At 46.7% G+C, this 24,465-nt stretch overlaps 1 protein-coding gene across 3 annotated transcripts in view; it reads left to right on the top strand.

Moving 5' to 3' along the window:
* The first annotated feature begins 13,016 nt into the window (after positions 1-13,016).
* LOC116974628 (serine/threonine-protein phosphatase 2A regulatory subunit B'' subunit beta-like) overlaps positions 13,017-24,465 on the top strand; it is a 74,910-nt gene continuing 63,461 nt past the window's right edge. For 2 of the 3 annotated variants that reach the window (XM_033023309.1, XM_033023307.1), the window contains exons 1-2: positions 13,028-13,184; positions 21,703-22,178. In XM_033023309.1, coding sequence (XP_032879200.1) covers positions 21,813-22,178 — 366 coding nt within the window. In that variant the 5' untranslated portion in view covers positions 13,028-13,184; positions 21,703-21,812. Of the gene's footprint in view, positions 13,185-21,702; positions 22,179-24,465 lie in introns of all 3 variants that reach the window. The other variant, XM_033023306.1, reaches the window with a different exon arrangement.

Genomic DNA, 24,465 nt, shown 5'->3' with positions numbered 1-24,465 from the left:
ATAGACAATAGGTGCAGGAGTAGGCCATTCGGCCCTTCGAGCCAGCACTGCCATTCACTGTGATCATGGGTGATCATTCACGAACAGAACCCCGTTCCTGCCTTCTCCCCATATCCCTTGACTCCGCTTTCTTTAAGAGCTCTATCTAACTCTCTCTTGAAAGCATCCAGAGAATTGGCCTCCACTGCCTTCTGAGGCAGGGAATTCCACAGATTCACAACTCTCTGGGTGAATTTTCCATTTCCAAAGTATCAGTTACATCTTCCTTTTGGGTCAGTCAATCTGTGCAGCAGATTTTGTCTCAACCTCCATCATATCTGCCTCAATAGAGATCAGCCAAATCAGCAAATACCAGGAATTAAATCTGGAATTCTTGTAATCTTAACAGTTCAATAGCATACCAGATAACCCTTTTACCAATATTGAGTTATATTGAGTTAAATACCAATTGAGGAGTTATATACCAATTCAATCAAAAATGACACCAACTTTTTAAAAATTCATTGTTTCTCTGGCTAAAGAAAGTCTGGGAGATATTAATTGATTTATATCCTTTCTATTTTTCACAGTGTAATTACAAATGTTACTTCAAATATTCCATAGATCCATAAAATATTCTAACATGTTTTTTCAAAGCCCACGGCAAAACTTTACAAGTACAATTTCTATTTAATCTGTGGTACTTTTGGAAAAGCCTCCAAGCACATTTCTGGAATGTGCTGCATGGACCATATGTTGGAGTTCTTGCATTCTCATCAAATTCTTGCTTTGAAGCAAGAAATTCCTTTTGATACACATTTACAGTGCATCATCCTTGCTGCTTAATAACCATGTCTTGTTTGGGTCACAGCCAAGGTGGCAGCAAATAAGTCAGATCTGCAAATTGTTTCATTGAACAGCATTATTTTCCTACAACACCGCTCTTTCAAAGGCCCTTCAAAAAGACCGTTTATTATACACGCATACATGCGCGGAAGATTTAAACTTAGTAATTAGTTAAAATGCATCACATAATCCACAGGGATCTAAAAATATCGTTGTGGTATTTAACTGATGGTACATCAGCTGTTCGGTCAGAATGCAGAGTCCTCTAATAATTCAGAAATGTTAAATATCAGTGGCAATTTGATATTTTTAAACAGCTGGTATCTACTTTGATCTGAACATACAGTTCAGTTTTAGAGAGAGTGAGAGAGAGATTTTAAATGACCTTACACAGAGTTTATAACGTGCAGATGAAATAACAATAAATAAGAACCTAACTTTTTAAGGTCTGGAACAATAAATTTAACTCGAAAAAAAGGGATTCTGTTTTACATCCGTTGCAAGTAATGCATCATATCTACAGATGACAATGCACAGAATGATAATTCACAATGTGTTTTCTTTGTATTTGGCCTGTTATACTTATCTAGTTTTAGCAAATGGGCCTCTCAATGATCAAGGGTATGGTACTGTAAGTACTCTGGGTGAGGGACTTTAATATTCTTCACAAAAAGTAGCTGGGTAAAGGGGCTGTCCCACTGTACGAGCTAATTCAAGAGCTCTCCCGAGTTTTAAAAAAACCCGAGTACCTTCGAGCGGCTATTACCGTAATTCTCTGAGTTCGAATCAGGGGAAACTCGGGAGAACTCTTGAATTAGCTTGTACAGTGGGACAGCCCCATAACACCACCAATGACCAAGCTGGCCAAAACCTAAAGGACACAGCTTCCAGATTGGGTCCTCACGGTAGTAACTAAATGAATACAAGGGAAATACATATGTGTTCTTCCCTCAGTCATCTACATGTGCCAGAAGCATTTGTGCATGATCACACTGCCTGAAGTGAAGCAGTGCACAGCCCTAATAGAGAACAAATAAATCTTCAGGGTTTCGGCCCGAAACGTTGCCTATTTCCTTCGCTCCATAGATGCTGCTGCATCCGCTGAGTTTCTCCAGCTTTTTTGTGAATCTTCACAATCAATTGTGTTAAGTGACACTATAATCATTGAATCATTATACAGCACTGAAATAGGCCCTTTGGCCCAACTCTTCCAAATTGTCCATGCCAACCAAGATGCCCCATAATCATGTATTGTCTTTCAGCTGACTGGTTAGCATGCAACAAAAGCTTTTCACTGTACCTCAGTACACGTGACGATAAACTAAAGACTAAGCTAGTGAGATATTGCCTGTGTTTGGCTCATATTCCTCTAATTATTTCCTATCCATGTACCTATCCAAGTTACTTTTAAACACAACTTTTGAACCAACCACAGCTACATGCAGTTTGTTCCATATACCCACCACCCTCTGAGTAAAATAGTTTAATAGGTTCCTATTAAATCTTTCCCCTCTCCATTTAAACCTATACTCCAGGTTCTTGATTCCACTACCCTATCTATTTCCCTCATGATTTTATACACCTCTCTATAAGATCAACACTTCTGCACTCCAAGGAATAAAGTCCTAGACTGCCCAACTTTTCCCTATAGCTCAGGTCCTCAGGTCCTGGTAACATACTCGTAAATCTTCTCTGTGCTCTTGCTAAACGGGATAGTATAGAGGTAGTGTACGGGTGATTGTTGGTCAGCGTGGCCTCGGGCCGAAGGGCTTGTTTCTACGATGTATCCTTAAACTAAGCTAAACTACATGGATCAAATCATAGCTTGGTTACATCAAGTCCTGGATGGTGGTGAACAAACAGTTAAACAGCTAATGCGGCTTGAAGAATATCCCATCCTCAATATTAGCAAGGCCCAGCATGTGAGCGTGAACACAAGACTGGAGCTTTCTCAACCATATTCTGCTTGAATTGCTGTATGGCTGATCTTTGTTTCCTCCTGAGATCCCCAAAAACTCAAAAGTCCATCTTGAGAAATTTGATTTATTCCACGAGATCAAAAAGTAGCTAAGAGCATTGGATACAGTAAGGCTATGGGACCACTCAACATCCCAGCTGTTTTGTCTGAAGACGAGCACAGGAAATAGCTGTGCCTTTAGCCAACACTGGCATCTACAACAGAGAAATTCCCAGGCATATCCTGTTCACAAAAAGCAGAACAAATTCAAACCAGCCACTTAACTGCCCATTCAGTTTACTTTCAATCATCAACAAAATAATGGAAAATATTATCAATAGGACTGCCCTTACTTACCAATAGCCTGTTCCTTTATGGTCCATCTGAGTTTTGTCTGAAACACTCCTGCAAACATACTAATTAGGAACTGTAAAGGGCCATGTGGCCCCTCATGCCTCCGCTATCAATTAATATCATCCATAAGATTCATCCATTTGTTTCAGCCTTAAAAGTATATAAAGAGCATGGGGGTAATAGGGTCCTCTGTGGACCAAAGTGGTATTGATCTATTATTGCCATGGTACTGAGTTACAGAGAAAAGTTTCATTTTGAGTAAAATACAGCCAAATTATATCATACATGATTGTAGCGGGTAGTGCAGAAGAGGAAATAAACATAATGTATCCCATATATATTCATGAGTCTGATAACAGCATGGAATAAGCTGTTCTATTACAGACTATTATCTAAATGGTGGCCGACTAGGAAAAGGGGAGATGCAGCGAGACCTGGGTGTCATGGTACACCAGTCATTGAAAGTGGGCATGCAGGTGCAGCAGGCAGTGAAGAAAGCGAATGGTATGTTAGCTTTCATAGCAAAAGGATTTGAGTACAGGAGCAGGGAGGTTCTACTGCAGTTGTACAGGGTCTTGGTGAGACCACACCTGGAGTATTGCGTACAGTTTTGGTCTCCAAATCTGAGGAAGGACATTATTGCCATAGAGGGAGTGCAGAGAAGGTTCACCAGACTGATTCCTGGGATGTCAGGACTGTCTTATGAAGAAAGACTGGATAGACTTGGTTTATACTCTCTAGAATTTAGGAGATTGAGAGGGGATCTTATAGAAACTTACAAAATTCTTAAGGGGTTGGACAGGCTAGATGCAGGAAGATTGCTCCCGATGTTGGGGAAGTCCAGGACAAGGGGTCACAGCTTAAGGATAAGGGGGAAATCCTTTAAAACCGAGATGAGAAGAACTTTTTTCACACAGAGAGTGGTGAATCTCTGGAACTCCCTGCCACAGAGGGTAGTCGAGGCCAGTTCATTGGCTATATTTAAGAGGGAGTTAGATGTGGCCCTTGTGGCTAAGGGGATCAGAGGGTATGGAGAGAAGGCAGGTACGGGATACTGAGTTGGATGATCAGCCGTGATCATATTGAATGGCGGTGCAGGCTCGAAGGGCCGAATGGCCTACTCCTGCACCTAATTTCTATGTTTCTATGTTCTTGATTCTGGTGTTTTCAAAGCTCTTGTATCTTCAGCCCGATGGGAGAGGAAGAAAAGAGAATGACCAAAATGTGAGTGGTCCTTGGTTCTGTTGGTTGCTTTCGCAAGGTAGCATGAAGCACCAATGGAGTCGCTGGGGATTGGGCTGGGGGGGGGGGGGGGGGGGGGGGGAGAAGGAGTTTGGTTTGTGTGATAAACTGGGCTGTGTTCACAACTGTAATTTCTTGTGGTCTTGGGCAGAGCAGTTGCCATGCCAAGTGTGATGCTTCCACATAGATGATGACACAAAATGCTGGAGTAACTCAGCGGGACAGCATCCACATAGAATGCTTTCAATGGTGCATTTGTAGATAATGTTGAGTCATTGACATGCTGAATTTTTTTAGCCTTCGGAGGAAATAGAGGCATTGGTGTTCTTTCTTGGCCATAATGTCAATATGCATTGACTAGAGCAAAATGTTGATGATATTTACGTCTCGGTACTTGAAGTTCTTGACCATTTCCATCATTGACGCAAATGATGCTTCCTGAGGTGGATGACCAGCTCCTTTGTTTTGCTGACATTAAGGTAGAGGTTGATGCCTTGACACCATGCTACTAAAATCTCTAGTTCTTTGCTGTACTCCATCTCATCATTGTTTACGATCCATTACGGTGGTGTCATCTGCAAACCTGCATCCGGAGTTAGAGCAGGAGTTGGCATCTTTTCCCGTCTCCAACGCACCCCCTCCTCGTGGAACCCCCCTCGTGGCCCTCTGGCTTTAGAACTCTTTATCCAAAACTGCCGTCGTGACATCAACCGCCTCAACTTCTCCACTCCCGTCTCACTCCAATCTCTCCCCCCCTGAACGTACTGCCATCGACTCACTCCGCAACAACCCAGATTGGGTTATCAAACCCGCCGACAAGGGAGGTGCCATGGTAGTCTGGCGCGTCGATCTCTACCAAGCTGAGGCCACGCGCCAACTCTCGGACACCTCCTCCTACTTATCCCTGGACCATGACCCCACTGACGAGCACCAGGCCACTATCTCTAGCACCATCACCGACTTCATAAACTCCCACGCCCTGCCCAACCGAGCCTCCAACCTCATCGTTCCCCAGCCCCGCACGGCCCGATTTTACCTTCTCCCCAAAATCCACAAAGCTGACTGTCCCGGTAGACCCATTGTCTCTGCCTGTTCGTGCCCCACCGAACTCATTTCCACATACCGTGACTCCATCCTATCCCCCTTGGTTAAATCCCTCCCTACCTATGTTCAAGACACCTCAAACACTCTCCGTCGTCTCCACGCATTCCATTCTCTAGGCCCTCACCCCCTCATCTTCACCATGGACGTCCAGTCACTCTACACATCCATCCCCCACCAGGATGGTCTCAAAGCCCTCTGGTTCTTCCTCGACCAGAGAAGCAACCTATACCCGGCCATAGACACTCTCCTCCGCTTAGCGGAGCTGGTCCTTACCCTCAATTTCGTTTGACTCCTCCCATTTCCTCCAAATACAAGGCGTAGCTATGGGCACACGCATGGGCCCCAGCTACGCCTGCCTCTTTGTCGGGTACGTCGAACAATCCTTGTTCAATACGTACCAGGGCCCCATCCCCGACCTCTACCTCCGCTAAATCGACGACTGCTTTGGTGCCACCTCCTGCACCCACACACAACTGACTGATCTTCATCCACTTCACCACTAACTTCCATCCGGCACTCAAATACACCTGGACTATTTCCGACACTTCCCTACCATTCCTTGTCCTCACTATCTCCATCGCAGGTGATAGACTTCTGACCGACATCCACTATAAACGTACTGACTCCCATGGCTATCTGGACTACACTTCTTCCCACCCTGCTTCCTGTAAGGACTCCATCCCCTACCCCCTATTCCTCCGTCTCCGCCGCATCTGCTCCCAGGATGAGGCGTTCCACACCAGGGCATCGGAAATGTCCTCATTCTTCAGGGAACGGGGGTTCCCCTCCTCCACCATAGATGAGGCTCGCACCAGGGTCTCTTCCATACCCCGCAACACTGCTCTCACTCCCCATCCCCCCACTCGCAACAAGGGCAGAGTCCCCCTAGTCCTCACCTTTCACCCCACCAGCCGTACATACAACAAGTAATCCTCCTTCAGTTTCGCCATCTCCAAAGTGACCCCACCACTCGCCACATCTTCCCATCTCCCCCCATGTCTGCCTCCCCCCAAGACTGCTCCCTCCGTAACTCCCTTGTCAATTCTTCCCTTCCCTCCCGACCACCCCCTCCCCAGGCACTTTCCCTTGCAATCGCAAGAGGTGCAACACTTGTCCCTTTACCTCCCCCCTCGACTCCATTCAAGGACCCAAGCAGTCATTCCAGGTGCGATATAGGTTCACCTGCATCTCCTCCAACCTCATCTATTGCATCCGCTGCTCTAGATGTCAGCTGATCTACATCGGTGAGACTAAGCGGAGGCTTGGCGATCGTTTCGCCGAACACCTCCGCTCGGTCCGCAATAACCAACCTGACCTCCCGGTGGCTCAGCATTTCAATTCCCCCTCCCATTCCGTATCCGACCTCTCTGTCCTGGATCTCCTCTATGGCCAGAGCGAGCAAGACCGGAAATTGGAGGAACAGCACCTCATATTCCGCTTGGGGAGTTTGCATCCTGGGGGCATGAACATTGAATTCTCCCAATTTTGTTAGCCCTTGCTGTCTCCTCCCCTTCCTCAGCCCTCGGGCTCCTCCTCCTCCTTTTTCCTTTCTTCTCCCCACCCCCCTCACCCCCCCATCAGTCTGAAGAAGGGTTTCGGCCCGAAACGTTGCCTATTTCCTTCGCTCCATAGATGCTGCTGCACCCGCTGAGTTTCTCCAGCATTTTTGTGTACCTTGGCAATCTGTGTATGGATCCAGAGAACGCAGGTCAAGTTTAAAAGGTTTATTTCGTACCTGATTTCACTGTAGTGAAGGATATTGTAGTTAAAATATTCAAGGACAAGCATGGGGGAATTCTGGAACAAATTACCATTGAAATTATCATGAGGTGTTTAGATGTCCTTGTGCTCTCAAAGTACATAACTTGGAAAGACCGGCTGCGATGCATTCAAGGTTGTTATGGGAAGTAAGGGAGGTTACTTGTGCTCTGATAGAAAGTTTCAAATATTCTTTAGCCATACAATAGGTGTCAGATAACTGGAAGACAGAAGACGATGAATTTGGTACCTTTATGTAAGAAGAGAAGCAGGAACATATAGGGTAAATACAGATCAGTGTATCAGTCAGGATAGTATGACTGATGAAGTCTAAGTGGACTTCCGTAAAGCTTCTAACTGTCAAGAATGGGATACTGGTGCACACAGAAAGAGCTCATGAGATTCAGTGCAATTTAGAAGCATAGATCTGAAACTGGCTTGGTGAAAGAAGGTAGAGAGTGATAGTCAAGGGCTCTTTTTGCAATTGGTATCCTGTGATCGTTTGTGTACCACAAGGGTCAAAGCTGAGGCCCTTCCTGTGTATTGTATATAAATGAGCAATCTGGTTGCAAGAGTAGAAGGTATGATTAGTTAGTTTGCAGATGACAAAAATTGGTGATCTTGCTGCTAATAAGAAGGGCAGACTTTGGCTAAAGAACATTATTGATGGGTTGGTAAGGTGGGCAGTGAAATGGCCCATGGTTAAAAAGGCGCGTACTGTAGGATACTTGCCTTCACAAGCCAGGGCATGGAGACTGTCACTCAAAAATTGATTGTGATAGGACAAAGCTGAGTACAATGGTTCAACGTTTCAATGGTACTTTATTGTCACATGACCCTGGATACAGTTTTTGTTTTGGAAACAATTCAGTAAAATCACAGTATACAAATGCACAATCATAAATAAGTACAAAAGCATAACAATAGTAGTGTGAGAATAAGTGCAGATATTCTTATTCTTTGCTTGCAAATTGTATCTAGGCTCTAGACACACTGGCACCACTCCACAGCTTGTCCCAGCTCAATACATTGTATTCAAAACGGACTTCGCAAGGAAGCCAACTTAGAAACATTTACCCTGATCTGCAAGAAACCCAGACAAGGCTCAATACCTCATCCAATCAACATTCGGCAAAGTTATTACTTACAATTATTTACAAGGTGTATGTCTGGTTTGCAGCCATCCAATCCATTCTATGCATTTTGCACCTAACTGACAGGGTCTGCAGATGTTCTTATTCTTTGCTTGCAAATTGTATCTAGGCTCTAGACACACTAGCACCATTCCGCAGTATGTCCCAGCTCTGCAGAGAGCAATTCCAAATTGACCAAATCTCTTTTACCCCATTTTGAAGTCCTAGCCTCTCCAATTTAGCCAGGATTAACAGATTGAGCATTTCACATATGAACATTTTGATAGGCTAGGTTTATTTTCCTTGGAACAGAGAAGACTGAAAGGGGACCCAAAAGAGGTATAAAAATTATGAGGGGAAAATGAATGGTAGATTGTGAAAAACCTTTCCCATCAGCAAAGGTGCTTACAATCAGAGGGGCTCGCAGTAAAGTAAATGCTAGGAGATTCTGAGGAAGAACTTTTTCATCCAGTGTGTTGTAATCTGAAATGCACTGTTTGAGGGATTTGTGAAGGTAGGCATTCCCACACAATTAAGAATTATTTCAAATAAGAATTTATTTCAAATAAGAATTTAATCACCCAGCTCCAGGCCAGGTGCTGAAAACTGGGATTACTGTAGGTGGGTACTTGATACTGCAGTGACAAAATGGTCCGAAGGGTATGTTCCCCTGCTAATTATTTCACAACGTAAAATATTCTGTGTCTCTGTTTCCACCACTTTGAAGAAGCGAGTTCTAAACACTCAAGACTCTCTGAATGAGAAATGCTGCCTTGATGTCAAGAAAATTAGAGGGACAAAACATGGTACTGAGGAGCTCAGATAAAACTGCAGTCAATGAGCTTCCTAGTGAAAACACTGCAGTGAGTATAATGCACGGACAAAGGAGAATGGTTGTGGATGTTGGAGCTTCATCACCACAGGAGTTCCTTAGGTGTCTGAGGTGTAGCCTTCTTCTGCTGCTTCATTAATGAGCTTCCTTCCATCACAAGTTCAGCAGAAAGAGCACATAGAAGATTTACCAGGATGTTGCCACGATGTGACGGAGCTAAGCTATTGAGAGAGGTTAGGCAGACTAGAACTTTATTCTTTGGAGCTAGGGAGACTGTATAAACAGTATAAACATATTACATGACAGTATAAAATCATAAAGTGAATAGATGCTGACTCTTTTACCTAAGGTAAGGGAATCAAAACGAGAGGACATATGTTTAAGGTGACAGCGGCAAGATTTAATACAAACCTGAGGATGGTGGGTATATGGAGCAAGCCATCAAAGAAGGTAATTGAGGAAGGTACTGTAACAGCATTTAAAAGACAGTTGGATAGGTACATTAAAAGAAAGGCGTTAGAGGGATATGACCAAACACGGGCAAACAGGCTAGCTTTGATGGGGCATCTTGGTCAGATTTGATGAGTTAGCCCAAAAGGGCCTGTTTCGGTGCTGTATGGCTATATGTTCAACAGTGAGGCAGCATCTATGGAGCGTAGGAATAGGTGACATTTCGGGTCGAGACCCTTCTTCAGACCCGAAACGTCACCTATTCCTTCGCTCCATAGATGCTGCCTCGCCCGCTGAGTTTCGCCAGCATTTTTGTCTACCTTCGATTTTTCCAGCATCTTCAGTTCTTTTTTAAATAAGTTCAACAGTGGTGGTATTGTTGATCAGTACACAGCATTCAATTCCATTCATACCTTATCCTAACTTGGAAACATATTACAATTTCTTCATCGCTGGTTTTAAATCTTGGTCGATGGCCAAATAACACTATGTGGATATCATCAACGAATTAGGTGATTTATGTTGGTGATTGCGGAGATTTATGATGGTGCGTCACCACCACCTTCTCAAGAGTTGTTGGTTAAAGGTAATAAATGCTCAGCCCTCATGCAACACCACCAGGACAACCGGCCTTTGTGGCCAGCTGCACGTAAAGCAACTTGACCTATGACCAAGCTTTAACTGCCCTCCACCCAAGCTGACTGTCTCCCAGCCCCTTACCGTCAACCACCCCACCCCCCCCAACTTGGCTGCTTCCTAGCTCATTACATCCCTGAGCTAGCTGCCTCCCGGCCCCTTACTCCGCACCCCACCTCCCCCCCAAGCTGGGAACCTCCCAGCCCCTTACCCTACCCTCCCAAGCTGACTGTCTCCCAGCCCCTTATCACTCCCCAGCTTGCTGCTTCCCAACCCCTTGACCCTGAAATGCCGTCTATTTATTTTCTCCAGTGATGCTGCCTGACCCGATGAGTTACTCCAGCAATCGCCCCCAACAGGAGTACCAGCTAGAAATTATAACATTATAAGCGAAAGGAACCGGAAAAAGACAATACCTTTTGACGACGTGGTTACACATGGGCTGCTGCTGTTGGCGGTTACCGCAGGTCCCTGCGTGGCGCCGTTGCCCAGGTACCCCTGCAACAGCAGGAGATGCAACACCTGTCCCTATGCCTCCTACCTCAACTCCGTCCCAGGGCCCCAATGGTCCATTTAGGTGAGGCAGAGGTTCACTTGCACCTCTTCTAATCTCATCTACTATATCTGGTATTCCAGGTGTGGACTCCTATATATTGGCTAGACCAAGCGTAGGCTCGGCGATCATTTTGCCCAGTCCACCTGGGCCTATGCCATCTCCCAGTTGCTAAATACTTAATTTCCCCCTCCCATTCCCACACTGACCTTTCTGTTCTGGGCTTCCTCCACTGACAGAGAAGAGCCCCAACACAAATTGGATGAACAGCACCTCATATTTCACTTGGGCAGCTTACAACGCAGCGATATTAATATTGATTTCTCTCCCTTTTAGTTTTCCTTGCTTTCCCTCTCCCTCTCTCTCTCTCTCTCTCCCCCTCCCCCACCCTAGGTCACTGACTAATTTCACTGCCCACCTGATTAATTTTACTGATCGTATGCCTCGTCACCTTCAGCTAACAATGAACCACTCCTACATTTCCTTATCATCGTCTGCTTTGATTTACTGCATCGGTGCTACCGCCTGCACCAATGCAGAACTCATGGACTTCATTAACTTCACCGCCAATTTCCATCCTGCACTCAAATTCACTTGGACCATCTCCGATACCTCCCTCCCCTTTGTTGATCTCACCATCTCCATCACAGGAGACGATCGAATGACGTCTATTATAAACTCACTTACTCCTAAAACTAACTAGACAAAACTTCGTCCCACCCTACTTCGTGCAAAGACTCCATCCCCTACTCCCAATTCCTCCGTCTACGCCGCATCTGCACCCAAGATGCGGTGTTCCATACCAGGATATCCGAGATGTCCTCATTCTTTAAGGAACGGGGGTTCCCCTCTTCCATCATAGAGGAAGCCCTCACACGTGTGTCCTCGGTACCCCACAACTCTCTTCTTGCTCCCCCTTCCCCAAGTCGCAACAGGGACAGAGTCCCCCTAGTGCTCACCTTTCACCCCATCAGCCGTCACATATAGCATATAATCATCATAAGATCATAAATGATAGGTGTAGAATTAGGCCATTCGGCCCATTGTCCACTCCGCCACCCTCCTAACTCCGTTCTCCTGCCTTCTCCCCATAACCTCTGACACCCATACTAATCACGAATCTATCTCTGCCTTAAATATGTCCACTGACTTTGCCTCCACAGCCTTCTGCGGGAAAGAATTCCACAGATTCACCACCGTCTGACAAATGAAATTTCTCCTCATCTCCTTCCTAAAAGGACGTCTTGATTAGAACAGGTGTCAAGGGTTATGGGGAGAAAGCAGGAAAATGGGATTACATAGAAAAAAATAGGTGCAGGAGTAGGCCATTCAGCCCTTCGAGCCTGCACCGCCATTCAATATGCTCATGGCTGATCCAACTCAGTATCCTGTACTTGCCTTCTCTCCACTTGAGTTCCACAGATTCACCACTCTCTGTGTGAAAAATGCTTTTCTCATCTCGATCCTAAAAGACATCCCCCTTATTCTTAGACTGCGACCCCTTGTTCTGGACTTCCCCAATGGCAGAGATCAGCCATGATTGAATGGCGGAGTGGACTGGATGGCCTAATTCTACTCCTATAACTTGTGAACGTGTGAACGTCGTTTAATTCTGCTGCTGTGGCCTCTAGTCCTAGACTCTCCCACTGGTGGAAACATCCTCTCCACGTCCACTCTATCCAATCCTCTGACATTTTCGTCACCTCCAACGGGAACCCACCGCCGGCCACATCTTCCCCATCTCCACCCCTTCCCGCAGAGTCGGTTCCCTCCGCAACTCCCTGGTCAGCTCGTCCCTTCCCACCCTGCAAACCACACCTTCCCCAGCCAGGTAAGTAGGCTAGGTGCCTTTCACCTGCAACCGCTGGAGATGCAACACCTGTCCCTGGACTCTTCCCCCGCCCGCCCGCCCTCGCGCGCTCGCGCCACGCCAACTGGCGCGGGTCCCCGCGCGGCCCCCGTCGCCCCGGCAACGGGCCAGCAGCGCGCGCCCTCCAACGGCCGCGGGTCCCCGTCGCCCCGGCAACGGGCCATAGCAGCGCGCGCGCGCCACGTGAAATGGCCGCGCGGCCCCCGTCGCCCCGGCAACCGGCCAGCAGCGCGCGCCACGCCAACGGCCGCGGGTCCCCGCGCGGCCCCCGTCGCCCCGGCAACCGGCCAGCAGCGCGCGCGCGCCCGCCCTCCAACGGCAAGCCCTCGCGAGATGCGGCGTGGAGGTAAAGCGCGGGCCGGTGGTTGTCAGTCGGTACCTGAGGGCAAGAGAAAAAAAAAAAAGGAGTAGCTCGGCGGCGGCATTAGTGGTAGCAGCAAAAATAGTAGTAGTAGTAGTAGCTGATGTAGGTATGTATGTATGTGGCCCGCGGCCCCGCTGCTGTTCGTGAGCCGAGCTGTCAGTGGTGGATGGCATGGAAACCCCGGACGTCTGTGCCTAGGCCGGCCCTTCTTCCACGGGTCATCAACCCCGCCTGTTACCCCCCCCCCCCCCCCCCCCCCCCCCCTACCAACTTCATTCCAGCCTGTTGCACCCCCAGCTCACCATTGCAACCTGTTGCACTTTCCCCCTCCAGCAGACTTCATTCCAACCTTACACACCACTACCCCCCCCCCTTCCCTACCCAGCAGACGTAACTCCAGCCTGTTGCACTCCCTCCCCCCTCCTTCCCCACCCCCCACAGCAGACATCATTCATCTGTACCCAGCTCACCGTTCCAGGCTGTTACACCCGTTTCTCCAGCAGACTTCAGTCCAGCCTGTTGCACCCCTTCCTCTCCCCCCCCCCCCCTTTCACCCAACAGACTTCATTCCAGCCTCCTGCACCCCGCCCTCCCTCACCCAGCAGACTTCAGTCCAGCCTGTTGCACCTCCCACCCAGCAGACTTAATTCGTCTGTAACCCCAGCTCACCATTCCAGACTGTTACACCCCCCCCCCCCCCCCCCCCCCCAGCAGATTTAATTCCAGCCTTTTGCACTCTCCCACTCCAGCAGACTTCACCTGTCTGTTACCCCACCACACCCAGCCCACCATTCATTCTAGCCTGTTGCACCTTCCCACCCCAGCAGACTTCATCCGACTGTTCCCCCACCGCCCCCAGCTCACCATTAGTGCCCGTTGCACCCTCCCACCCCAGCTGACTTCATTCCAGACTGCCCCCATCACCCCCAGCTCACCATTGCAATCTGTTGCACGTTCTCTGTCCGGCAGACTTCATCCCAGCAGGCTTCATCCACCATCATCCTCGGCTTCCTTTATGAAGCCAGTCAGCTATCTCCTTGGATCCCATGCAATCTAACCTTCCACAGCAGTCTACCATGCAGAACTTTGTCAAATATCTTGCTGAAATCTATATAGAAGTCTACAGCACTATCCTTATCAACCTTTTTGGTCACATCTTCAAAAAACTCAATCAAATTTGTGAGATGCGATCTCCCACGTATAAAACCGTGCTTATTATCCCTAATACTGACCTGTAGTTCCGAGGCTTTTCCCTGCAGCCTGTCTTTCAGAATGGCAGGCAGTGACTAGTAGGGTACCGTAAGGCTCGGTGCTGGGACCGCAGCTATCTACAATATACATCGATGATTTAGATGAAGGGATTCAAAGTAAGATTAGCAAATTTGCAGATGACACAAAGCTGGGTGACAGTGTGAACTGTGAGGAGGATGCTGTGAGAATGCAGGGTGACTTGGACAGGTTGGGTGAGTGGGCAGATGCATGGCAGATGCAGTTTAATGTGGATAAATGTGAGGTTATCCACTGGTAGCAAAAACAGGAAGGCAGATTATTGTCTAAATGGCGTCAAGTTGGGAAAAGGGGAAGTACAATGGGACGTGGGGGTCCTTGTTCATCAGTCAATGAAAGTAAGCATGCAGGTACAGCAGGCAGTGAAGAAAGCGAATGGCATGTTGGCCTTCATAACGAGGAGTTGAGTATAGGAGCATAGCGGTCCTTCTGCAGTTGTACAGGGCCCTAGTGAGACCACATCTGGAGTATTGTGTGCAGTTTTGGTCCCCTAATTTGAGGAAGGACATTCTTGCTATTGAGGGAGTGCAGCGTAGGTTTACATGGCTATTTCCTGGAATGGAGGGAATGTCATATAATGAGAGAATGGAGCGGCTGGTCTTGTATACTCTGGAGTTTAGAAGGATGAGAGGGTACCTTGTTGAAACGTATAAGATTATTAAGGGTTTGGACACGCTAGAGGCAGGAAACATGTTCCAGATATTGGGGGAGTCCAGAACCATGAGCCACAGTTTAAGAATAAGGGGTAAGCAATTTAAAGCGCTTTCTCATGGGGCGACTTGACGCAAGATGTAACCAGAGTGAAGTGGTCGTGGCCTAGCACGATATCACACGATATAACGGGGGGTAGATAAAGAGTTCCCACGGGTACTTGGCATTTCTGTTATTTGTGCGAGTGACTTAATAATAATAATAATGGATGGGATTTATATAGCGCCTTTCTAATACTCAAGGCGCTTTACATTGCATTATTCATTCACTCCTCAGTCACACTCGGTGGTGGTAAGCTACTTCTGTAGCCACAGCTGCCCTGGGGCAGACTGACGGAAGCGTGGCTGCCAATCTGCGCCTACGGCCCCTTCGACCACCACCAATCACTCACACACATTCACACACAGGCAAAGGTGGGTGAAGTGTCTTGCCCAAGGACACAACGACAGTATGCACTCCAAGCGGGATTCGAACCGGCTTCCTTCCGGTTGCCAGCCGAACACTTAGCCCATTGTGCCATCTGTCGACCCGACTTGTCCGTCTCCCGAGCTTTCCCGTTAAATCTTGAATGAACATTGTGAATCCCCATTCATAAAAGAGAAGGTAATTGCGCGGGAGGGTTAATAATTGACAATCTGCTGCTGCCTGCCCGCTGAGTTAAAAAGTTCCCACGGTCACGATATACAGTGTATCGTGAGTCTTGCGTGGGAACTTTTTAACTCAGCGGGCAGGCAGCAGCAGATTGTTGCTCCCTTCAGTTTCACCCCACCTACACCCCTCTGCTTCCCGGCCATGTGTGTGACCCCTTCCCTCCCCTCTTCAGCTCCCCGCCCATTGCACCGGCGCGGGGGCTTTGCACTGTCTTCACGTCGGCGATGCCAGCAGGTCAGTGCCAGTCACCGGAGACGTCAGGACCAACGGGACATCGACCCCCAGGCCCACTGCAAGCACTGAGATCCCAGAGACCCACAGCCAGCAGCAGCGCAGCCCCGTTCCAACTCCAGAGGAACACGCTCCCCGTAGGGACAGAAGCTAATGGTGTGCAAGGTACGTCTTGTTCTTGGGGTTACGGATGAGGGGGCGCAGCTCGGGCTGTGACGTCTCCGGCCCCCCCCTGTACAGGAGCTGAGACTGGGAACTGTGGGGTTGTTTGCAGTTGCAGAGGGAGCGGGCAAGGGCGGTACAGTTCACAGTCTCAGCTCCAGTCCAGGGGGGTGGCCGGAGACGTTAGGACCAACGGGACACCGACTGCAAGCACGGAGATCCCAGAGACTCACAGCCAGCAGCAACTCTAGCCCAGCCCCGCTCCAACTCCAGAGGAAGCCGGGTTGCGGATGAGGGGGCGCGGATTCCTCTGGAGTTGGAGGGACAGGGAGACACGGCGGCTTTTGAGAATGGTGGGCAATCACTTCCAAAGTTCTGCCCACACAGTCAGTACATCTCTCCTACACTTGTCTCCCGCATTAAGATCATCTCGCAGAGAATGATCCCAGCCTAGCAGCATGTTCATTCCAGATTACTCACCTTCTGTCCCCTCTGTCCAGCTTCTGGGTTCACCGTTCGCAGGAGTTCCCACGGTACACGCAAGAGTTAATACGGATATCGCACTGGCCACTACGTGCATATAATGTTGCAATCTTCAACCACAAGTGTACAAGTCACTCTTGGAGAAATTCAAACTTGCTTGAATTTTCTCCCGAGTCACCAAGTTACACGAGTACCTGCCGTTAGCGCCACGGTGGTCCACGAATGCCGTACGGTTATCGCACGGGGTTCCCACAATGTTCAACTCTGGTTAACTCTTGCGTGAAGTCGCCCCGTGAGAAAGCGCTATAAGAACGGGGATGAGGAAACTTTTTCACACAGAGAGTTGTGAGTCTGTGGAATCCTCTGCCTCAGAGGGGGGTGGAGGCTGGTTCTCTGGATACTTTCAAGAAAGAGCTAGATAGGGCTCTTAAAGATAGCGGAGTCAGGGGATATGGGGAGAAGGCAGGAACGGGGTACTGATTGGTGATGATCAGCCATGATCACATTGAATGGCGGTGCTTGCTCAAAGGGCTGAATGGCCTACTCCTCCACCTATTGTCTATTGTCTTAAATAGAGGCACAACATTTGCCACCCTCATTGGCTTCTGCCACCTTACCTGTATATAATGACAACTCATAAATCTCAGCCAGGGCTTTTGCAATTTCATTTCTACAATATCCTCGGATATACTTGATGTCCCGCGAGATTTATCTACCTTCAGCACCGCTTCCACCATAATACAGACCGCTCTCGACACTACCATTGACTGCCCCAAATTCCCTGCTCCTCGGGTCTTTCTCCACAGTAAAAACAGAAGAGAAATACTCATTGAGAATTGTGCCCATCTCTTATGGCTCCACACAGAGTTGACCACTTTGATTCCTGAGGGGTCCCATCCTCTCTCTGGTTACCTTTTTTCCCTTTATGTACTCAAAATCTCTTTGGATTATCCTTGATATTATCTGCCAGAGCTACCTGGCCCCTTTGTGTCCTCCTGATTTCTTTTTTTAGCTTGTTCCTCAATTCCCAAAACTCATCCAAGGGTACACTTGATCCCAGCTGCTTATACGTTCCCCATGCCTTATCCTTACTCTTGACCAGAGCCTCAATTTCTTCTCATCATCCAAGCTTTCCTACACCCACCTGCCTTCACTCTAACAGGGACATGCATGTCCAGGACTCTTATCGGCACACCTTTAAATATATTCCACTTTCCTGATGTTCCTTTTCCTTCAAGTTCCTGTCTAATGCCTTCAAAATTGGCCTTGCCCCAATTTAGAATTTTAATTCGTGGGCCCACCCTGTCTATATTCATAACAACCTTAATCCTAATAGAACAGTGGTCGGCTGTTCCAATAGACTCATCTACGAATACTTCATCCACTTGCCCTTCCCAATTACACTTGCCCTATTTCCACCCTCCCTATCCCCACTTTGCCACATCCCAGCCTCTTATTCCACCCACCTTGCTGCTTCAAGGTCCCACCGCCCCCTCCCCAGTGAGCTGCATCACAGATTATTATTGCTCCAGCTCTGCATCACGAGCTCCTTACACAGGCAGAAACATTAGAAACTCGCCCCAGCTTGCGCGCCCCCCTCCCCACCCCCAGCTTGCCGCATCACAGACTTAAACCCCCACAGTTTGATATGTGACAGCCTCTTAACCCCACAGTTAGTTGCATTTCTGCCTGTTAAGGGCCTGTCCCACTTGGCAATTTTTTTCGGTGACTCCCGGCATCCTTGTCTGACATATCAGGTCACCGAAAAATAATCTGCGTGATGACGTATGACGCACGGTGTTTTTTCAAGTGTCGCAACTTTTTTTTATCGCCGCTAGATTTTGAAATTTTCTAAATCTTTTGGCAACACTGATATGACGCCGGCAAAATCGCCAAGTGAGACAGGCCCTTTATATTCCCCCAACTCTCTTCAGGCCAGCCTGTTAAACCCCTCCGCTCCACCTCCCTGGCTCACCATGCCCCAGTCCGCTACCCCTTAATCTCGTCCTTATTACCTAATTTCTCTTTTTGACCACTTAATGTGTTTTGCGTGATTTCTGCGACCGTTATCAAGTACTTATAAACGTCCTGAAAATGATAGTAAGAATACTGTGTAACCATTCTTTCCCTAAAATGTATTTTCTTTAATTTCCTATCACTCCTCCCCTTAGTACGCCCTGACTGTTTAAAAATACTTGTAGTTAGTTTAGCATATAAATGGTATATGAGTTTCTATGAAGGATTTTATTACTTTGCTGATTGCCACAAGCAGGTTGCTATTCTCTAATGGCCAAGTTCATGTACAAAGGGATACTCAATGTTAATGAGTAATCTCCCGCCATCTATGTTTCTTAATTTGTATGTGTAACAGAAGGGCAATTTTAAACATTTGAAACTTGCCTTTATTTGTTTGCAGCTGGGAGCTGATTCAGAAATTGTAAACTTCATTCCTTTTCTGACAAATTCTGAAATTGTATTTTCTGGTAATAGAAATTGGGTATGAAAGGATGGAATTGGGTTTCCAAGTGGATAATTAACTTGTGGCTATCGCATAGATAAAAGCATAAACTGTTGGAAACATTCAATAGGTCAGGAGGCGAAGGGAGAAAAGACCTGAGCTGGTGTATATTTAATGTACTTGGACAGACATCTTGCTCGCTTATAAATGTGAATGTAACTTGACCTTGAGCAAAGCATATAAAGTACGTGATCAAATTTATAACTTGATTATAAACTGTTCATACACCATGTCATGTAAGGCAACTGGGATGGTGGCATAGGTATCAAGACATAATTATTTGGTCCAATTTAAAGTTGATGTATGCCAGAGAATAGGACGCACATCCATAGATAACTGCACGAGCAGTGGATGTTAATGGGCATTGATGAAAAGTAGACTGTAGATGCTGGAATTTGGAGGAGCAAAAAAAAACATTGTGGAGGAATTCAGCAAATCAAGCAGAATCTGGAAGCAGAAAGTTGGTTAACATTTCAGGTCAAGACCCTCAAGCCAGATAGAATGTAGAGGGGAGATAGCCACTATAGGAGGTGAGATGTTAGGATGGGGCTGGTTGATGATTAGTGTAACGTATTGAGGCGGGGAATGATGGGTAAATGAGCCTAGGTTGCAGGGAAAGAGGGATGAGTATCGATAGAGGCTGGTGGGTGGTAGGTGGAAATAAAAGAAACCATATTGGGCATATTAATCTGGGCGGGGGAAGGGAGGGACAGAAGTTGGAAGATATGTCAAACCAAATGATGGACAGAGTGAACCAGCTGGGAATGGGGCGGGGGAGATGGGGGGGCGCAAGGGAGAAGAAACTCCGGTGGATAGGTGTGTGGGTGAAGGCAGGTGGAATCAGCTGAGGAAGGGCGAAGGATCTAAATAATACAGGAAGGGGAATGGAAAAGCTGAAAAAAGGTGAAACCATCTTGGTGGGTTAGTAGGAATGGGAAAGGAACACTGGGTGTGAGCTGAGAGAAATAAGGAATAGTGTTATTTTGTCACAGCTGATTGCAAAGTTATTAATAACATAGTATTTTCATTTTTTTCAGTAGTCTTTAGTTGATGTCTTCTTGCATTCCTGTTTGGATGTAAATATGCTAATTAATCTATAACATTTTATGTCTGATATATCATTGAGGATTTAATCAATTTAAGTATTCGATATGAAAGCCTTATTTAAAAATAACATACAGGCAACAACAGTTCAGTTAATTAGATAATTCACGTTATTTACCACCTTGTATTTTCATAATGTTGGCTGTCTTTGTTGCTTAATATCAATTGGAATCTGTTCCAGATCTTGTGATCTTTGCCTTCTATTGAATGTAGTTGAAATTGTTCTCCTGCTCCCTTTCACATGGAGCTCCTCCTAGCCAAAATATGTCTTTAGCAACAAATTCAATGGCCAGCAACCTTTTGTTGAGCTAGGTATCAAAGTGAAATCTCTAGATTTGAGAGCTGTGCAACCAAACAGATATGAGGGTGATGAGAGACTATAGGATCTGAGAGGTCTGTTAACTCATGGACAAGCTCTGACAGTCCTCGCTAGGTGGGCCAGGTTGCAATCCTGGGTCACACAGCTCAGTTCTCCGGCCATAGTCCATGACAGCTGAACACTAGCTCTCATAGGTGGCCGTACCCGTCTGAAGAAGGGTCTCAATCCGAAACGTCACCCAATCCTTCTCTCCAGAGATGCTGCCTGACCCACTGAGTTACTCCAGCTTTTTGTGTTTATCTCGTAGGTGGCCTCTGTAAGCCAAGCTGTGGGGCATTTCGTGGCTAGGTTTAGACTAAACAAGTTACCGTTATAATAGTTTTCCTATCTGGGCTTTGATTGTGGGAAATAACAGCAAGTCAGTTATCCTATTTTTTTTGTGGACCGAGAAGCAAGTTCTTTTCGTGGAGTGTGGTATAATGTTACATGCAGGCCTAAAATTGGAAAATACTGGAGATGCTCAGCAGGTCAAACAGCATCTGTAGAGAATGAAGAGGGGTTACTATTTCAGGAGTTCTTATGAAAGGACATAGTCTAAAACATTTAGCTGTTTTTCTTTCTCCACAGTATAGCCTTGCTGAGTATCTCTAATGTTTTCTATTTTTATTTAAGTTTTCATTTTCTGTATTATTTTCTTGATTATGATTGTATGACAGCCAAGCCACCAGTGTTCACTAAATATCAATGCCCCTGTTGGTTTATATGATAATCAATTTCATTAATTTTGATGCCAGTTTACAAGATGTGCTAAATTTCTATTTCACCTGTTGCCATGGTTGCATACACAACCATTTTGGTGCCTAATTGATCATTGTAGTTAAATCTAGAGTGTCTTTGAACATTTTTGCAATATAAATTTTGGCTACCACGAGTAATTGGTCTTTAATCAGTGATGCAGAATCAAATCTGCAGAAGGAAAGAAAAATCATGAGATGAATTAACTTAAAGTTTGCGTCTTTTCTCTTGCTGACTGATATGAATGCAGTACGTGATATTGAAGAAAAGCAGATTGTCCATCTGCACAAATGGCAGGAGGAAGAAATGAGCAGCAAAAATAAACAGCATGTTTAACAAAACTTTTTTCTTTCCTTTCCTTAGGAAGTATGACTGAATAAAGTTGAAGAAGTAACAGGTCTTTTTTACGAAGAGTTGGTTGAAACAAACGTTTAACAATAATCTTGGTTTTTTGAATTATCCGGAGATTAACCATGCCTGCCGCCCAGATTTTGCAACCTGTTCTTAAGATGAAAGTTGATGAGCTCTTTCTGCACTGGTTGAGTGAGACAACTACACAGTCCATGCTGAAAGATTATCTGAAACTAATAGAAAGCGGAGAAACAATTGATATAGGCATTGGTAATGCAACAAGTGAACAAACTCCAAATGGAAGCAATAATAAGAATCATTCTAACTCTGAGCTAAATATATTGGGCTACTCAAAATCCCCTTTCATGACTTCTAAATACTGCTCAAGTACTCCATCACAACTTGCTTCAACTCTCCCGTCTGGTACATGTACAAGTCCAAGAAATGGATTAAATGCTCGAACACGGAGATCATCTGGAATTAAAACAGTTAAGTTCTGTTTTTCTCTTGGAAATACATTTTCTATCAGCTGGTAAAAATATTTTGCAAGTTTGTGGGGGGGTAAGTACAATTACAGTTACTGAATTGTAATGATTTTGATAATTGTAACATGTATTATTGAGTGTACAGTACAGAAAATAACTGTTTTATCCCTACCCTGTGATATTACCATTATTACCACCAGGGGCGCCGCATGATTGGCAGCCCCGCTAACAGTCTGGTTGTTTTTTCGTCTTTTTTTATTTTTAGTGTATGTTAAAAGTTTGTGTAAATGTTCTCCGGTTTGTTTTATGCGGGGGGGAGGGGGAAACTTTTTTTAAATTTCTTACCTTGCCAGAGATGCGATTAAATTTTGGATTGCATTCTCCGGTCGCTCTGCGGCCTACCATCGATGGAGCTGGAGGCTTCCTCGGACTGACCTTGGGCCCCACAGCAGGGCGTGGACTTGCATCGGAGTCGATCCCTTGCCTGGGATCGCCTGCAGACTTTACATCGGCAGCTCGCACTCGGGAGAGGCTAGTCCGGAGCTCCAGCATCGCGGAAGGTTCGATCTTCTGGCGCTGGGGAGCTGACATTCCCCCCCCCCCCCCCCCCCCCCCCGGATGCAGGAGCCGATCGCCTCAATGCGGAGGGCCCTAACGCTGCCGGCTACGAGAGTCAAGATCATCCCGTCAACGGAGGGCTCGAGGCCCCCGACCGCGGGAGAACAAAGGGAAAAGATTGAACTTTTTTTCGCCTTCCATCACAGTGAGGAATGTGGAGAAGTCAATGTGATGGATGTTTATGTTAAAATGTGCTTTGTGTGTGCTGTTGCTTTTTATTTGTATGACTCTTGGCAAATGAAATTCCTCATATGTTGCAAAACATACTTGGCTAATAAAGTATTATTGTGATAAAATAGCCTCTCCGTAATCTATAGCATCCGAAAGATAGCTTTAGAGAAGAGAGCAAAGGTAGTAAAGAAATCAGGACAACCGGTCCATCATGCACCAGGAGAGATTTGGAAAGATAATTTTTTTATTCCTTTGTATCATGATTTGTGTATCCTGGTAGGCGGCGCGACTCTCGTCAGCAGCGGCCTCTGCAGTCCGTCTGCGTTTTTATTATTTTATGTCTATGTTTTTATGTAGTTTTTGTTATTTTTTGTTGGGGTATGTGTGTGGGGGGGAGGGGGTAACTTTTAAATCTCTCCCTGCACGGGAGACCCGACCTTTTCTTTGTCGGGTCTCCGTTGTCGTTGGGGCTGCAACGAGGAGCGGCCTCCAACAGGAAGACCGGGGGCTCTGGTGCCGACTACTCACCTCACCGTCGCGGAGCTGGCCGAGTCCAGAGCGGGTGGAGCGGTGGTGGACGCTGCTGCGACCCGACGCCTGGAGATTCGTTGGCTGCAACTGCGGGTTTGGCGGACAGTAACACCGGGAGCCCGCGGGTCCCTGGAGGGAGACCGCTTTTCCGGGCTCCCGCAACGGCGACTTCTCCCGCCCGAGTTGCGGGGTTGAAGAGCTCCTGGAGCGGGGCCTTACACCACCGCCCCGCGCGGCTTGGAATGGCCGCGGGTCTCTGTGAGCGCACGCCGGGGGCTCTAACATCAAGACCCGGTGTGCGACCTTGCATCACCCGGCGTGGCTTTAATGGCCACGGGACAATTCGCCATCGCCTGCCGGGGGCTTTGACTTTGACTCTGACATGGGGGGGGGGGGAGTGCAGTGGAGAGAAAAACATTTTTGGCCTTCCATCACAGCAATGTGATGGATGTTTATGTAAATTATGTTGTGTCTTGGGTCTATTTGTTTGTAATGTATGGCTGCAGAAACGGCATTTCGTTTGGACCTCAAGGGGTCCAAATGACAATAAATTGAATTGTATGATTGTTGTAATGGAAAGGAATTGCACAGAAAATCAGTCAAAAGTAAGAGGTGTAAGGGAGTGCTCAAAGAAACCATGTGGAATTATATAGCCAAGAATGTGGCTGCAACAATGTGGGTATGAGATTCAGTGGAAGGTTTTTGAATAAATGATGAATCTATGATAAATATACGTGGGCAAATGAGAATAATTGAAAAATTGCATAATTTATTCCTTCCAGCATCAGTTATCCTACTGCATTCATAGAAACATAGAAAATAGGTGCAGGAGTAGGCCATTCAGCCCTTTGAGCCTGCACTGCCATTCAATATGATCATGGCTGATCATCCAACTCAGTATCCTGTACCTGCCTTCTCTCCATACCCCCTGATCCCTTTAGTCACAAGGGCCACATCTAACTCCCTCTTA

The sequence above is a fragment of the Amblyraja radiata genome, chromosome 6 (assembly GCF_010909765.2).
Source record: "Amblyraja radiata isolate CabotCenter1 chromosome 6, sAmbRad1.1.pri, whole genome shotgun sequence".
Taxonomy (NCBI): Eukaryota; Metazoa; Chordata; class Chondrichthyes; order Rajiformes; family Rajidae; genus Amblyraja; species Amblyraja radiata.
Note: the sequence above shows the minus strand (reverse complement) of the source record. Positions and strands in the feature narration are given on the sequence as shown.